The sequence below is a fragment of the Ipomoea nil genome, unplaced genomic scaffold (assembly GCF_001879475.1).
Source record: "Ipomoea nil cultivar Tokyo-kokei standard unplaced genomic scaffold, Asagao_1.1 scaffold0519, whole genome shotgun sequence".
Lineage (NCBI taxonomy): Eukaryota > Viridiplantae > Streptophyta > Magnoliopsida > Solanales > Convolvulaceae > Ipomoea > Ipomoea nil.
The window spans coordinates 2,296,828-2,314,081 of record NW_017616947.1 but is presented as its reverse complement, the minus strand read 5'-3'; the positions used below and the strand labels follow the sequence as shown (position 1 = coordinate 2,314,081).

The 17,254-nt window shown below is 39.5% G+C and overlaps 1 protein-coding gene across 1 annotated transcript; it reads left to right on the top strand.

Annotated features, from left to right (window-relative positions):
• The first annotated feature begins 1,869 nt into the window (after window positions 1–1,869).
• Window positions 1,870–14,210, top strand: LOC109174056. The gene is made up of 5 exons (XM_019323349.1): window positions 1,870–3,042; window positions 3,126–3,254; window positions 3,344–3,704; window positions 3,816–5,149; window positions 13,407–14,210. Exons 1-5 carry the CDS (start codon window positions 1,870–1,872, stop codon window positions 14,208–14,210), a joined length of 3,801 nt encoding a protein of 1,266 aa, XP_019178894.1.
• Window positions 14,211–17,254: the final 3,044 nt, after the last annotated feature.

The following is a 17,254-nucleotide window of genomic DNA, read 5'->3' as shown; positions in this document are numbered from 1 at the left end:
TCATCACTTAATAAACGGCGATTGTTTAAATAACTGTCGTATATAGTTGACATACACGACGATTGTTTAACCGTCGTATATAGTTAACATACACAGCGGTATATATAATTAAACACCTAAATTAATTCCTACAATCCATTATTAATTACCATACGGTTTTGAAATTTTTCTCTCTCTAGCTTTCTAGGGTTTTCAAAGTTCTCCTCCTAGGGTTTCTGAGGTTTTCACGTATCTTTGACTTCAACTCCGGCGATATTCACCGGCTTCTATCATGATTGTTTGGCGCACGCCGGCTTGGCATGATGGCAGAACAGAGAGCAGGGAATGCGGTAGCAACAATTACTGTGAGATGGGCATATTTAGCGATTGAGGAGGAGGAAGCCACTCCGTTCGCTCCTCAGTTGGATGGGTCGGGGGGTGCTGCGGTAGAGAAGGCAAAACGGTGGATGTTGTTGGGAAGGTTCCTGACGAATAAATTGGTGAAGGTAGAGTACATGAGGCAGGTGATGGCGGCAGCATGGCAGCCAGTGGCGGGAATGCAGGTCTCAGAGATAAAGCCCCAGCTATTTTTGTTTACTTTTCACCATGTTACTGATATACAACGGGTGCTTAATGATGGCCCATGGGCGTTTGAGAATGCAATGTTAGTTTGTGACCAGCTCGTGAAGGGGGGTTTCCCGGATGACGTTAGGCTTGATACGGTGCAGATGTGGATACAGGTTCATGGCTTACCAATGGGATATACATCTGACAAAATCCTGGAACAGATTGGTAATTACCTGGGAACCTATGTGAAGGGGGATGACAGGTTTGCAGGGGCTCCTTGGAAGGTTTTTTTACCGAATACGTGTCGCTATTCCGGTGGAGAAACCTTTGAAACGTAGGCTGAATTTTGTCAAAAGGGATAAGTCTACGTGTTGGGTGACTTTCAAGTATGAACGCCTACACAACTTCTGCTTTTATTGTGAAAAGCTCGGTCACATGTATAAGTTCTGTCGAATGGCACGGGACTCGGTATTACCGGTAGAAGAATACCCGTATTTTGCGGAGCTACGGACGGAGATTAAAAGAGGACCGAGAGCAGTTGGCAACCATTGGTTGTTACCGATGGAGAAGCAGCCGCCTCGGACTGGTGAGGCCGTTGTGGGGCAGACCAGTGTGGCCGAGTTGGCGCTGCCGGGCAGTAACGAGGAGGCGGGTTATGTGATGGAGGCGGTTGCAAAAAGACGTAGGGAGGGGTATGCGGAGGAGGAGGGGCGACGGGTTGGTAGCAATGGGGATGTGACTATGACGGATCTCTCAAAAAACTTGTTTATGGCGGGAGCTGGATCGCAGCCCCGCCCGTCCTCATTAGTACCCTCAGTTGGAACTGTCGTGGCTTAGGCAATCCACGAACAGTTCAACAAATAGTGGACTGGGTGTCCGGTAAGAAGCCAGAATTTGTATTTCTTATGGAGACAAAGGTGGAACGAAGTCATGCGGAGAGGCTTCGTGTTAAGTTAGGGTATGAAGGGTTGTTCTATGTGGATAATACGGGTTTGAGTGGAGGATTGGCTTTGCTATGGCGTAAGAATAATAAGGCAAGGTTACTGAGTTACTCAAAGAATTATGTAGATGTTGAAGTTACTATACCAGGGAGTGCACCGTGGCGAATGACAGGATATTATGGCTTCGCAGAACGTAATAGGCGACTAGAGGTCTGGAACTTATTACGAAACTTGGCAAACCAATCACAATTGCCATGGGTCTTGATAGGTAGGTGATTTCAACGATTTGCTGTACCAAAGTGAGAAACGTGGGGGGAATCCCCATCCTAATGGTCTCCTTCGCGGTTTTGGGGAAACCATAGATGATTGTCGTCTGGCGTAGATGCCCATGCAAGGGTATCCTTTCACGTGGAAGAAGAGGGAAGGAACGGAGAACTGGTCGGAGGAAAGGCTGGATAAGGTGCTTGTTACTGAAACTTGGCGGAATTTGAATGCACAGGCCAGTGTGTTAAACTTGATGACACGTAGGTCTGACCACTCAGCATTGTTTCTGGGGATCCGGGATGACATAAGAGGAGGGGGACGGAGAGCGAAGAGTTTCAGGTTTGAGATGTCTTGGCTACATGATGAGGGGTGTAGGGAGGTGGTGGAGGGAACATGGGAGGAGGGGAGGAATATGGGAATGCAGGACTATTTACAGTTATGTTGGAGAAGGCTCACGAGCTGGGGTGGGGACCTGTTCCATAAGTTTGGGGAGCAGATTAAGCGGTTACGGAAGGAACAGGATTCTTTGAGAGGAAGGCGGGATTTGGCTTCATTGGCTGAATTTCGTCGTCTGGAGGCCGAACTGTGTAGACTAGAGGCAATGGATGACTCATTCTGGAAACAAAGGGCAAAGCAGCACTGTCTGCAAGGGGCAGATGCAAACACCAGTTTCTTTCACAGGTATGCTTCTGACCGTAGAAAGAAAAATACTATGAATAGAATAAAATCTGTTGATGGGGTGTGGGTTGATGGAAATGCAATGAATCAAACTGTAATGGACTATTTTAATGGGGTGTTCAGTTCGGGTAACCCCCCGGACGAGGCCCACACTTTATTTGCCATGATACAGCCACGTGTGACACAGGCTCAGAATGAGACCCTTCTTTCCCCTTTTACTTGTGAGGAGGTAAAAAATGCATTGTTTGCTATGTTCTCTGATAAGTCCCCAGGGCCGGATGGAATGAATCCAGGTTTTTACCAACACTTCTGGGATGTGGTGGTGGGGGGGGGGGGGGGGTGCGATGTTTCTGCCTTTATTATTAACTGCTTGAGTACTAGTTCTTTCCCGGAGGGACTGAATAATACGAATGTCGTCCTGATTCCAAAGAAGAAGTCGCCCGAATATGTAACTGATCTAAGGCCAATTGCGTTGAGTAATGTGGTATACAGGGTAATGGCGAAAATGATAGCAAATAGAATGAAGCCTTTAATGGAGGGGCTGATTTCTGATTCCCAAAGTGCATTCATACCGGATAGACTGATAACAGATAATATACTATTAGCTGCGGAGGTAGGCCATTACTTGAATAGAAAGCAATGTGGTAAGGTGGGATGGGGGGCCCTAAAACTGGATATGGCTAAAGCTTATGATAGGATGGAATGGGTTTTCTGCGAAAGATGTTAACAGCGTTGGGATTTAATGTGAGGTGGATTGATTTGATAATGTATTGCGTCACTACGGTCTCGTATGAATTCTTAATTAATGGTCTCCCGTCGGGCCAGGTAATTCCTACCAGAGGATTGAGACAAGGGGATCCTTTATCCCCATATTTATTTTAATATGTGCATAAGGTTTGTCTATGCTTTTGCAGCAGGCGCAGCAGCAAGGCAAAATATATGGGTGCAGAGTAGCCAAGGGAGCACCACCAATATCTCACTTATTTTTTGCAGATGATAGTTTGCTTTTCTTTAAAGAAAATGTTGATGAGGCCGGGGAGGTGAAGCGGTGTCTAATGGAATATGAAACCTTATCTGGTCAGGCGGTAAATTATCACAAGTCCAGTGTGTGTTTCAGTAAAAATACTACGGAAGAATGTAGGGATCAGGTGGCGCAGTTATTAGGGGTCCCAAAAGCAATCAATTTTGGTAAGTATCTGGGCCTGCCTTCTTTTATTGGCAGGAGGAAGAGGGCAGTATTGTCATACATTGAGGATAAGATAAAGCAGAGAATAGGTACATGGAATAAGAGATTGTTGTCCCAGGCAGGAAAAGAGGTACTCTTGAAAAGTGTAGCATAATCAATGCCTACCTTTTCTATGAGTGTTTTCTTGCTCCCTGAGGCAGTATGTCTAGCAATTCAGAGGGCGATGAATAAATATTGGTGGGGATCCGGAGTGGACTGCCGTATTCACTGGAAAGCATGGGACAAGTTGTGTGTCCCGAAGAAATATGGAGGATTGGGTTTCAAGGACCTACGAGCCTTTAATCTAGCAATGTTGGGTAAGCAGGGGTGGAGATTTCTTGTAAAGCCTGAGTCACTGGTGGCCAGGGTTTACAAGGCAAGATACTATCCAGGAACATCTTTTGAGGAGGCAGCTTTGGGGAATAATCCTAGCTTTTGTTGGCGGAGTATATTTGTAGCCCATAGTTTAATTTGTGGTGGTATAAGGCGGAGGATTGGGGATGGAAATAATACTTTAATATGGGGACATCCATGGCTACTTGATGGCCCTAATCCAATGATACAAACTGATATGCCCCAAGAATTAGCAGGTTCAAAAGTGGTGGTTTTGATTGACCAGGATACTGGAACCTTGGATCCTCATATACTTAGGGACTTATTCATGGATGATGATGCGGTACGAATTAACCGAATACCTATATGCCCAGATTACTCAGACACGTGGTATTGGCAGGGGGACCCAAATGGAAATTACACGGTTAAGGGGGGATACAGGCTTGTTGTTGTAAATTATGAACACAGGGATGGAGGTTTTAGTGACTGGCTCCGTATATGGAAGATGAAAGTCCCACCTAAATGGAAATTATTTTTATGGAAGGCTTTGAGTGATGTTCTCCCCACCACAACTAATCTTATAATGAAAAGAGTGGAAATTGATCCAGTTTGTTCAATGTGCACTACTCATCATGAATATGCAATGCATGCCCTAGTATCTTGTGTCTTCTCGCAAGCAGTTTGGCGGGAATCTTCATTACCTATTATGCATGTTATGGCTGATTCCTTTGAGGCTTGGTTTCTTGAGATTATGAAAATACTCACCTCTAACCAACTTGTTATGGCAGCAGCGATCCTCTACTACATATGGCGGGCGAGAAACCAGGCAGTATGGGAACACACCTTACCAATGCCCAAACGGGTTGTGCATGCAGCGACAACCGCATGGCAGGCGTGGTCCTCGGTTCACGGAGGAATAGCAGCAGTAAATCCGCCGGTTGCTGCTGCCACTGTCGGAGACGGACTGCCCAGGGCATATGTGGACGCCGGTTATCATGCGTCAACTGGAAGGGCGACGGCGGGAGCAGTGGTATTATCAAGCGAAGGAGAATTCATGGCGAGTTTCAATATGCAACTACCCGATTGCCTATCCCCGTTAATGGCAGAAGCTTTAGCATGTAAGGAGGCATTGTCATGGTTGAAGGACAAAGGGATACTCTCGGTACGACTACATACGGATTGCCACAATCTACAACAACAGTTAACGACACAAGCCACACGAATGCGAACATATATTGGCTATATCATTGATGGATGCAGGACTATCTTGTCAACTTTTAATTTATGCTCGGTTATTTTTGTTCCTAGACTAGATAATCTTATGGCGCATTCTTTAGCGTCACATGCTTTTAATCAGACTCATGCGATGTATTGGGATTCTATCCCATCAGATTTTGTTGCAGCCTATCTTTAATATAATCACCTTCAATGGTGGCTTTCAAAAAAAAATTCCTACAATCTATTAAATCTAATTCATTCATATCTCTAATCCTACGGTCTCAAATTGTCCACAAGTTAGTATTTTAACGGTGTTTTGCATGTGAATGCAAGCCTGGGTTGCATTCACATGCAAACCCCCTTAAAATAAAAATGTGTGGACAAATATGGACCATCAGATTTGAGTAAATAGATGGCTAGGATGTAAGGCAATTAATTGACTAAAGGATCTTAATTAGAGTTAGCAAGGGTAATTACGGAAACTCACTAAAAGAATAATTACGTATTGTATTGGCATGGAGACTACACCATAAATGAAGAAATCTAAATACGGTAGGACTAAACTACCAAGGAGTTGCCGCACACCCTTCTACGACGGCAATCCCCCCCAGACGACAATCCTCCTCCATAGACACCAATCCGACGCTGATGTGAGACGTTAAACCATGGATGCAAATATGGAGACCACGGCGACGGCGAACCCAGGTAATGAATCACAATGAGTATAACAGTAAAACGACGCCATGATTATTAACTTTTCTACACTGTGGACCATGCGTAGTGTTTGAAATTGGATACGTAAATTCTTAAACGCTAGAATTTTTTAATAAAACTGTACGAGACGGCTTGGTTTGGGAACATAATTCGTAGCGAACGATTAGGAAGGCTAATGTAAACCACAAAATATGGATGAATTGACGATGCACAAAAAAATTAGAGACGTAGCACTAATGGCTATTCCCTGAAAAGTGAGTGCGCAGTCGGCTTACTGAGCACATTGTGCAAAGTTACCATGCACACGCCTCGCGTCTTATTATATAAGAATCCCAGAATTAGAAGTAAAAAACAAACATAGATGTACGACTAATGAAATGTGTGTGCGAATAAAGGCAACTGTGTGTGCATGGATGCGACTAATGAAATGTGTGTGCGAATAAAGGCAACTGTTTGTGCATGGATGCAATTTGTATCCATGGAATCTGACAAAAAAGGCATGTAACGACACCGTAACAATGTTTATTTGGTGTATAGGTGAAGAGCAATCCGAAAGTGATATAGGAGAATGTGTAATGGACGTATCACCAGATGAAACGAAGAAAAATCCATCAGCAAGAAGGGAAAAAAGGAAATGACGTGCAAAACATGCGACCTATCGAGCCATGATAGTCGAAATTGCCCAAACAAACCAGCACCATCAGAAGATTAGAGTGTAATGCTTAAAAGAACAATGTAGTAACCTGGTTTTGTTAGTGTTTATGTTTTTTTTTTTTTTGTTTTTTTTTTGAAAGGAATGGTACTGTTTTAAAACCATATGGTTTATTTAACCAAAACTCACTACTAGCTGAATAATTTTGATGCCTACAAATTGTGATTTTTATTCTTGATTGGATAATCATGCGTGAAAGGATCAATGGGTAATGGCGTGCACGCTGTAGTCCAGTACCGATGCACACAGTCATTGACTACTACATGAATAGCTATAGGGAAACACATTTCGGTTCATAACCTTTAGCGCACGACAACACGTGCAACAGAGATGTCTTTTCCACACACACAGAGACACAGTTTCAACGCTCCTAGGTATCCTATACTATTCACGGAAATGACCGAGGTATGAAAAATGCGTGACTTAGTTGTCAGTAAACTGGCCAACTTAAATCTGAATGGTTCGTAACAGACAGCCATATGGAGGAATTGAGGAAGCACACATCGACACTCATATTTGCACACACAAACCACACAATATTTCCAGAACACAAAACAGAATATTAACGCACAAAATAAAAACCATGCGTGCACATTCTGGATAACAATGCTAAACCCAAATCAATTAGAGAATAAAGATACTGTGAATACCATTCGATAACAGTAGTACCCCACAACGTGAAGTCAAAAACTAGTAAGGCAAGAAAATGTGGAATAACTAGTGTACAAAATCCAAACACACCATAGTGGTAACCTAATATTTACAAACTAGGCAGAGGAGCCGAGATAGACTGGTAAGCCCGGCACAGGTTCCGTGCATTGTGCACATTAAACTCTGACACTGCTAGTTCCTTCATATACTGAAGCCTCATATTGTGCAACGTACTAGTGTCCCCCTTCACAAGACCACAATCCCACTTCGAAGCATCAACCTCAACCTCTCCCAGAACCATCTAACCCTTTGATCACGAGAGTGTGATGTACCCACAGCTATATTAAGCTAAAACAGAACCAAAAAGATATAAATCCACCACCAAAAAAAAAAAAAACACACACACACACACACCATAAACCCAAGTGCAAACTATCCATGAATAAATAAAGACTAACTGAAATACCAACTTACAGTGGTGAACATAGAAGCAAAAAACCTTGAAGGGAGCAAGGAGTCTTTGGAAGCCTCCCGGCAATTCAACAGACACGACTATGCATCTATAATCGCAACAGCGACTTCAGAACCCGGGACAAGGGACAACAAATCATCCCACCTTGCAGACCTGTCCCCAATTTTAACCACAATGTCCTACCTAAGACACATAACAAGCCACTATCAACACAACAAACAACAGGCCGATCTGGTTTCACCGGTGCCCCACAAATAGGCCCTTCTGAACAAACAACATAAACTCCATCATTATCCTTTAAAAATTACTGCACACAAGCGCCGAAAAATACACACGGTCATTTGCAATGAGAATGGAAGAGACCATTCACACAGTCTCATAAAGCTGTGCACACAGCATGCTAGTAGACCACAATGTTTTTAAAACCCCACCGTACAGAAAGGACATAGCACCTAAAACTAATCAACGGTGCACAAACACAGACTAGTGATGATGTGTGTGCACGAGCGTAAGCCAGTGTGTGCCTATAATAAACTAGAGTATGCACCAAAAAAAAAACCAACGTTAATAACAAAAGCAAAAGAGAAAGACTACACACAGTCTCAAAAAGCTGTGCACACAACATGCTAGTAGACCACAATTTATTAAACACCCCAACATACAGAAAGGACATATCCCCTAAAACTAATCAACCGTGCACAAGCACAGACTAGTGATAACGTGTGTGTGCACGAGTGTAAGCCAGAGTGTGCAGGAAATAAATCGGAGTCTGCACCCCAATAAAATGGCCAGCGTTAATAGCAAAGGCAAAGGAGAAAGACCTCTACAGGAGTAGCAAACTCCAGACACTAGGATCGATTGTCTACACCCACATCCGGATCCACGGTCTGCTAAGCCCACACAAGTCCTTTGTTCACATCATTGCACAGGACGCTACCATTGGCGACCCCACCACACCCCCCATCTTGAATGCCTTCATTTTCAAACTCCTACAACAGAGAAGGAGAACATTTAATAACAACCACAATGAGCCCACCCTACCGTGTTCACACCAGCACATTATATGTGTGCAATACAGTGTGACAAAGCAACCTGGTTAAAATCCCCCAAAAAGAAATAGCAAACTAACCCCATCCATGTATTCAGAAGCAATATTGGCAACCCCATCACGAAGAGCATCCCCAAATTCCTGGGTTAATCAAAGGCTAAAAGAAAGAGCATCATTAAACTCACCCCGATCATAAATAACACGTTCAATCTCTTCTATCACTCGCAAATGATTGGGATTACACAAAACAACACCCTCCAGCTGTGTGAAACTCAACTGAGAAGGACGAACACCATCACGAGGCACAGAAGTACTCGGCTGCTGTTTAATACTAAGTAGGAACTGAAAAAAAAAAAAAAAAAAAAAACCTAAAACCCAACATAACCAAAAACCTAAAAGCAATTTCATATTAAAAAATGGAAAAAAAAAAACCCTAGATATACTCATTGCACTCAAAATCCGAAAAAGCACCATCACCCCACCCACAAAACCACGACTACGATGACCGAGATTATACATACCCACAACAAGAAAACGACAACACACACACACAAAACACAAGGGCACGAGGAAAAATAAAACAACCACGCGAAAGGGGAGAAAGAATTACCTCTACCGACAGACCGACCATGCGGCGCCCGCCTCTTGCCCCTACTGCGATCTCCACTGATGACCATTTGGCTTGTGGACAAAGACGGAGGAGAGACAAGACCACACAACGCGAAGGACCAACGGTGCCAGCACACAGCTTCACAACTAAGCAAAAGAGTGAGAGAGAAGACTACGATAGATCTACGACTAAATCGGACGCGTGTGGAATAAGAGCCAGACCTGCAAAGGTTAATTCGTAGTAAAAGCCCCAAAATACCCCCGCGCTAATAATAAAAACTTAAACACGAACTAAAACACCCCATAGACATAAACACTATCAAGACCGTATAACAGACAGATCAAATGGTCAGAAAGAGTCCACACGTTTTTATTTTAAGGTGTGCTTTTACCTGAATGTAAATCTATCTATATATATATATATAGCCAATAAAATAAAAAAATATCCATCCAATTATTTGATAAAATGAATGGTTCATATTATTTTGATTTTAGTATTTTTTTAATTTTCTATTTTACCTTCTAATATATTATTTTCTTCCCTTAAACACTTCAACAATCTGTTAGTATAAACTTTAGTAACAGAATATTCCGTTAACTATTTGTTATTCATAACTTACTCATTGATTTCTATAAGAAAGGTTTTAGTTTTGAACCTCATCCCAATCAGAGTTGGCATAATTGTTGAACATATACTATAGATATGCTAGAGTGCAATAAAATAATACAATATAAAATTTAACATGAACTTCTATCAAAAAATTGCCGACTAAATACATATCATTCAAAGTTGAGCATCAAAGATTACAAATAAGGAATCTTGAAAATCACTTTGTTGCATTTTAAAAAAAATAAGTTTAGGTTAAGTTTTTTTTTTCTTTTCATTTTTTTTTTGTTTAATTAATCTTCTTTTGATAATTTAGAACAAGACACAATATTTTAATTATAGTTTTACATTATTGGGAATGATTTAGGTCATTATGGTATTAATATTTTTTGTCTGTATTTATATAATTGTACAATTATACATTATTTTACAAATATTATGTTATTATTTTTTATCAGACAAAATTATTTTTACATCTATCATTGTCAGACCTGTGCGACCTAACCACAAAGTTGTTGATCAGAAATACAAGTACACCTGGACCCTAAATGATCGGACCATTGTCCAAAGAATTGATAATATTAACACCCTAGTGGCTCCAATTGAACAAGATTACACATCATTCTCATAATTTTATCAATGTATGAAATTTCTAAAGAAATTTGTAAGTCAAAATTTTACTATATCATTATAACAATATATATTGTAATCATATATTTTGAATTATTTATCCTCATTCTCTATTGACAACAATTGTATCAAATGCCAATGACAAACACCCAAAACAATTTGTCTCAACAATGAATGAAAATAAAAATATCAATGACTTCATTGTTGTGGATGAAATGTAAGTACTCCACTCTATTACTCTTATTAAATTAAATAAATTAGTTGCTATAACTAAAAATAATACATATGTATTTCTTTAATTTAGAATTAGATGTCTACAATGTCTTTATTCAAAATAAATTTATTCATTACTAAAAAAAAATTTAAAAGAGACATAATTTCATAAGTTATATTGTCTTTATTTTCTATAACAATGCAAAGATATCTTACCTTCATATTTATTAATTAACTAGTATTTTATATGCGCGATGCGCAAAAAATATATGCCCTATATTAAAATTAAATATTAAAATCTTAGTTATATTTTTTTAAAAAAAATAATAGTGTGCGTGTATATATATATATATATATATATATATATATATATATATATATATATATATATATATATATATATATAATTCATATTAATATTTTTGAGGTAAAAATTATAGAATGATAAATTACTATATATAACTATGTTAACATTTTAATTAAAACTTAAATGAATTAAAACTTACCATTGAAGGATGTAAGAAAAAATTATTGTGTCTGCATATACATAGTAATAATAGTGTGGAAAGATAACAGAAGTTATAACGGCAGGGATATTTTTGTCCAAAAAATTATGTAGTACAACTTTTATAGCATAAGGTACAAAAAAATTTAACAGAAAAAATGGACAAAAATCAGGGGTATAACCTGGATTGGAACTTATTATGTTTTTAGATTATATTCACTACTTTGTTCATTATCTTCTTTTTACACTATCTTGTAATTAAATATCAAAGTTATAATACAAAATAATGTTATCTATTTATTTACCAAGTATTTTATTAATATCATGGAAAAAATAAAAAACTATTTGAAGACAATCATATGAATACTTGTGGAGCTTTCAAAAAAAATATTAATACTTGTGGAGGATTTATTGACAAAAAGAGTATTCAAATAAACCAAGAAATTGAAGCATGAAACTACCCCATAATATCTCTTGACTACATCACAATTGTTCATTTTTAAGATAAATCGTATTTCTTCATTTTTGACGCATTGAAAAGATGTCGAGGCTAGAGCAATGCCGGAACCAATCTTGCAAATCCAAAAAAATGAAGAAATTTCAAAAATAGCCACTGTTCCAGCATTCATTGATCATGTATGTAAATACTTATTGTACGTCCTTTAAATATGTTATAAAAAAGTTTATGTACAAAGTGACAAACTATTTAACTGTACTCATTATGGTGAAAAGATAGCAATGGGTACTCCAAGGTTAGTATCAATTCAAGAAAAAAAGTTTACAAACCACACACATACACGCATACACACAAAATCAAGTATTACACACATTCATACTAATTCCAAAAATACATGAACTTCAAAATAAACATGTGCAAAATAGATATGGGAATTGTTGATGAAACTAGACACATTGCGCGGTATCAGTATTCAGACTACCTGCAGAGTCATTGTTGTTACTATCAAGTAAACAAGTTGTAGAACTAGAATAAGGGGTACTACCCATGAACCTTCTACAAATATAATAAATATTAATATTTTGTTCAATATTTTCACATGAGAATCTACGACACACATCTCACAACACATGAAACATGTTGGGGAAACAACTATCACTATCGAATATTAACAAGCGTTTTCAAGATCAATAGTTCATATTAGTACAACTAAGATCCCAGTTATATACACAACAAGGCAAATCCACAACTTCCTACACCATAATCTCATTGTCTGACGCTTCCCTATATGCTACTATTGTGGATGGCTCACATTGATTAATTTACTGTTTTGTTTTGGTCATTATATTCATCTATAATGTCTCCTTTTGAATAGGTGTTGTTAGTCTCTTTCCTACTGTTAGTTCTGTTGTATCTTTAGTATTTAGTTGTTAAACTCTTGTATAAATAGTTTCAGTATTTTGTTAATAAACACAACATATTACTTCTCTATATGGTATCAAGAGCCCTTGTTTTGTCTTTACTAGGATTATACAATCCTTCTCTTCTTCCTTCACCCATCACTTTCTCAAATGACCACCACAACTCCCATTCCTGTTGTCATCCATTTGACTGCTCCCACTCATTTTTCCATCCGATTAACCGAGTCAAATTTTCCAGTATGGCAGTGCCAAGTAAAATCAACACTCATTGGTCATGATCTTCGTGGAGACATTGACAGAACAACAAAAGCACCAACCAAATTTGCTAATACAGCAAACACCATCCTTACTCCAGAATACACTACATGGTATAGATAGGATCGAATCATAGTTGGTGCTCTTTTAGGAAGTTGCTCGGAGAACATTCAGCCTCTAATCTCCTCGGCTGAAACTGCTTCTGAAGCCTGGTCACGGCTCTCGACCAGCTATGCTAGTGACTCACATGGACGTATTATCTATCTCAAATCCAAGTTAACCAACAATCCAAAAGGAAATAGAACCATTGCAGAATATTTAAGTGACATGCGCAAGATTTCGGATACCTTAGCAGCTGCTCAAAGCCCAGTCAATGAGAATTATCTCATTGCCTATGTTCTCAACTAGTTAAGAGATGATTATGGGTCTATTGTTCCAGCCATCAGAGTACAAAAGTCAGGACTTACCTATGTTGATCTCAACAACATTCTTTCTGATCATGAACGTGCGCTTAAGCATTTCGAAGAGCAACGTCAATCATTGTTGGTGACTGCTAATGTCACACAAAAGTATAATTCATCAACCTCCAACCGTGATTCCATGCAAAATAATCGTGATACTTCGCAAAATCGTGGTCAAGGAAATTACAGATACATGCGTGGAAATGGAAACAGATCCAATAATGGAGGTTATCGCCAAAATTTAATTTGTCACTTTTGTAATTTTCAGGGCCATGAAACTAAATTCTGTAGGAAGCTTGCCAGATTCTTTCGTGACCACAATGTGTTCGAGGCTCCTCAATCTCAGACTTATGCCTCGGGACCTTCTATTAATTCTTCTGTAAGTGGTATGCCACCATCTCAGTCATGGCTTTTTGATAACGGAGCATCTCACCATTCGACGACTAGTCCTATGTCGTTACCGACATTCACTGTGTCCAGTGGACCTGACCAAGTGAACCTCGGTGATGGTAATTCTTTATCTATAACTCATACTAGTAGCACAATTTTACCAACTCCTTCTACAGATCTTTCTCTTACCAATGTTCTTTGTGTTCCAAAGTTACGTCGTAATCTAGTTTCGGTTGCCAAACTCTGTCAAACTGATAATGTTTCAGTTGAATTCTTTCATTTTTCTTTTAGTGTCAAGGATCTTCACACGGGGGGTGTGCCTAATGCAGGGAAAAAAATATCAATGATGTTTACATCTTAGGAGTGCTGCCTTCGCTTCAACTTCATCTTACCACCAAGTCTGATATTTATGAGTGGTATCATCGTTTAGGCCACCCTTCCAATAAAACACTTGAGTATGTTTTCAGATCAAATAATTTGAGTATTAAGCACTCTAAGGTTCATAGTTTTAGTTGTGATTCATGAGCTGTCACAAAAGTCATAAACTGCCATTTTATGAGAATTCCCTAAAAAGTTCCAAGCCACTTGAATTAATTTGCACAGATGTCTGGAGTACGAAAGATGTTTCAGTAGATGGCTATTCATATTATGTCATATTTGTTGACTATTTTACGAAGTATATATGGTTGTATCCGCTAAAAAGAAAGTCTGATGTTAGCATAATTTTTCCTTAATTCAAGCGACTTGTAGAAAAAAATTTTGGCTACTCTATTGTCTCAGTTTTTTCCGATAATGGTGGTGAGTTTATTAAGATAATTCCGTTGTTTAATTCTTGTGGAATTTCACATTTCACATAACTCCTCCCCATACTCCTGAGCAAAATGGCACTGCTGAGAGGAGACACCGACATATTGTTGAAACAGGCATGTCGCTACTCGGTCGAGCAGGTTTGCCTACGTCGTTCTGGTCATATGCTTTTGAAACCACAGTGTTCTTGATTAATCGACTACCTACATCAATCATAGGTAATATTTCTCCTTTTCAAAAATTGTTTAACCGTGTTCCCAACTATAAAAAAACTCAAGTGTTTTGGTTGCTTGTGTTATCTATGGTTACGGCCCTATAACTCTTCCAAGCTACAACTAAAGTCTAGACCATGCATTTTCCTTGGCTATTCGGTGTCTCAGGCTGCCTATAAGTGTTTTGATCTAGTAACAAAAAATATATATGTTTCGTGTCATGTTCACTTTGTTGAAACTAAATTTCCTTATAAAAAATTTATTAAGTCTACAATTAAGCACAACCTTGGGCCTCAACCACCTCATACTATTTTAACTTCATCCTATTCTATACCATTGGTTTTCCCATCGCTGCCAAATTCCAGCGATCACGATAGCCGTCCTGCTACTGAGAATTCAATTGCATATTCTCCACGCAATTCGACGGCTCCTCTAGGTGATCATTCTCTGATTAATCATGAGGCCAACACTGCTACGTCTTAGTCTCCCGCTTCCTCATCTCACGTTGTTTCTTCTCCCAGCCAGTCAACTCATGTTGCTACCCAGTCGCAACCAACTGCACCTAATCCTCCCTCTAGTTCTATTGAACCTCCGCCCCAGCCTCAACCAACTGAACCTAATCCTTCATCTAGCTCCACTAAACCTCAACCCCTCTGGTTAGCCCGACATCGCATACCCAATCCAATATATTATTCCAGTGCTTTTATCAATGTCATCAGTGCACATCCATTACCTACAGCTTTGGAACCCTCTACTATTCCTCAAGTGTTGAAACATCCATATGGCGATAGGCTATGGATGCTGAATTTTTGCTATACAGAAGAATGAAACTTGGGATTTAGTTCCACCGTGTGGGCAGAAAACAATTGGTTGTAAGTGGGTTTTTCGCGGTAAACGTAGCTTAGGTGGTAGTGTGGCTAAATATAAGGCTAGGTTGGTGGCCAAAGGTTTTTTGCAGGAACCTGGGCGTGATTATTATGAAAATTTTAGCCTTGTGATTGAAGCCAATAACTATTCGGGTGGTTCTTAGAATTGCTCTAACTCGTTAGTGGCCAGTTCGGCAATTGGACGTAAATAATGCATTCTTGAACATGACGCTACATGAAGACATTTTTATGGATCAGCCACTTGGTTTTGTTGATCCTTGTCGGCTGGGACACATTTGTAAGTTAAAAAAAAAAAAAAAAAAAAAAAAAAAAAGCGTTGTATAGCTTGAAGCAGGCGCCTCGTGCGTGGTATTTGGAGTTGTCTACCTTCTGATGCGTCTCTATTTGTGTATAGCTTGCATGGTGTGGTAACTTACTTTCTTGTGTATGTCGATGGCATTGTTCTTACTATAAATAATGTGGTGTTTCTGGATAGGTTTGTGAGTCTTTTGTCTCGCCGGTTTGCATTACAAGTTCTCTGCCCGATTCATCATTTTCTTGGGGTTGAAGTTGTGCCTGTTTCTGGTGGATTTTTCCTATCTCAGAGTCAGTACATCACTAATATTTTGTCTAGTTTTGGTATGGATGCAGCGAAATCTGTTGCCACACCTATGTCTACCTCTGTTCATTTGTCTGCAAAAGGTTCTGCTATGGTGGAGGATGCCATAGGTTTTTGAAAGTTGATAGGCTTACTACAATATTTGGGTGCAACTAGGCCTGATATTGCGTTTGTGGTGAATCGGTTGTCACAAATTATGCATGCACCTGAGGCTTCTCATTGGGTTTCAGTGAAGCGTTTGCTTCGTTACTTGAAAGGATCGCTTCACCATGGGTTATTTCTGCGTTCAGGTACTCCTCTTGTTCTTACAACCTTTTCGGATGCTGATTGGGGTGGCAATTGTGATTATGGTCGGTCTACTACCGCATTCGTTATCTACTTGGGATCTAATGTTGTGTCCTGAAAGTCCACTCGTCAGAAAACTGTTTCCCGCTCTTCCACGGAAGCTGAATACCGAGCGTTAGTGAATGCAGCGGCTGAACTTGTTTGGGTTCAAAATCTTCTGTGTGAGCTTGGTGTTCCAGTTACTAAAGCCTCGATATTGTACTGTGATAATCTTGGTGCAATGTATGTGTCGAGAAACCCTATTTTTCACTCTCGAATGAAGCACTTAGCTTTGGATTACTTTTTTGTTCGAGAACGAGTGCTTGATGGTTATTTGTGTGTTAAGCATATTTCTACTTGGGACCATATTTCTGATGTTCTCACTAAGCCTCTTGGGCGATATATGTTTCTTCATTTGCGCTCCAAGATTGGAGTCTCTTATGGATCCTCCATCTTGTGGGGGCATATTGTGGATGGCTCACATTGATTAAGTTCACTATTCTGTTTTGGTCATTCTATTCTTCTGTAATGTCCCCTTTTGAATAGGTGTTATTAGTCTGTTTCCCACTATATTAGT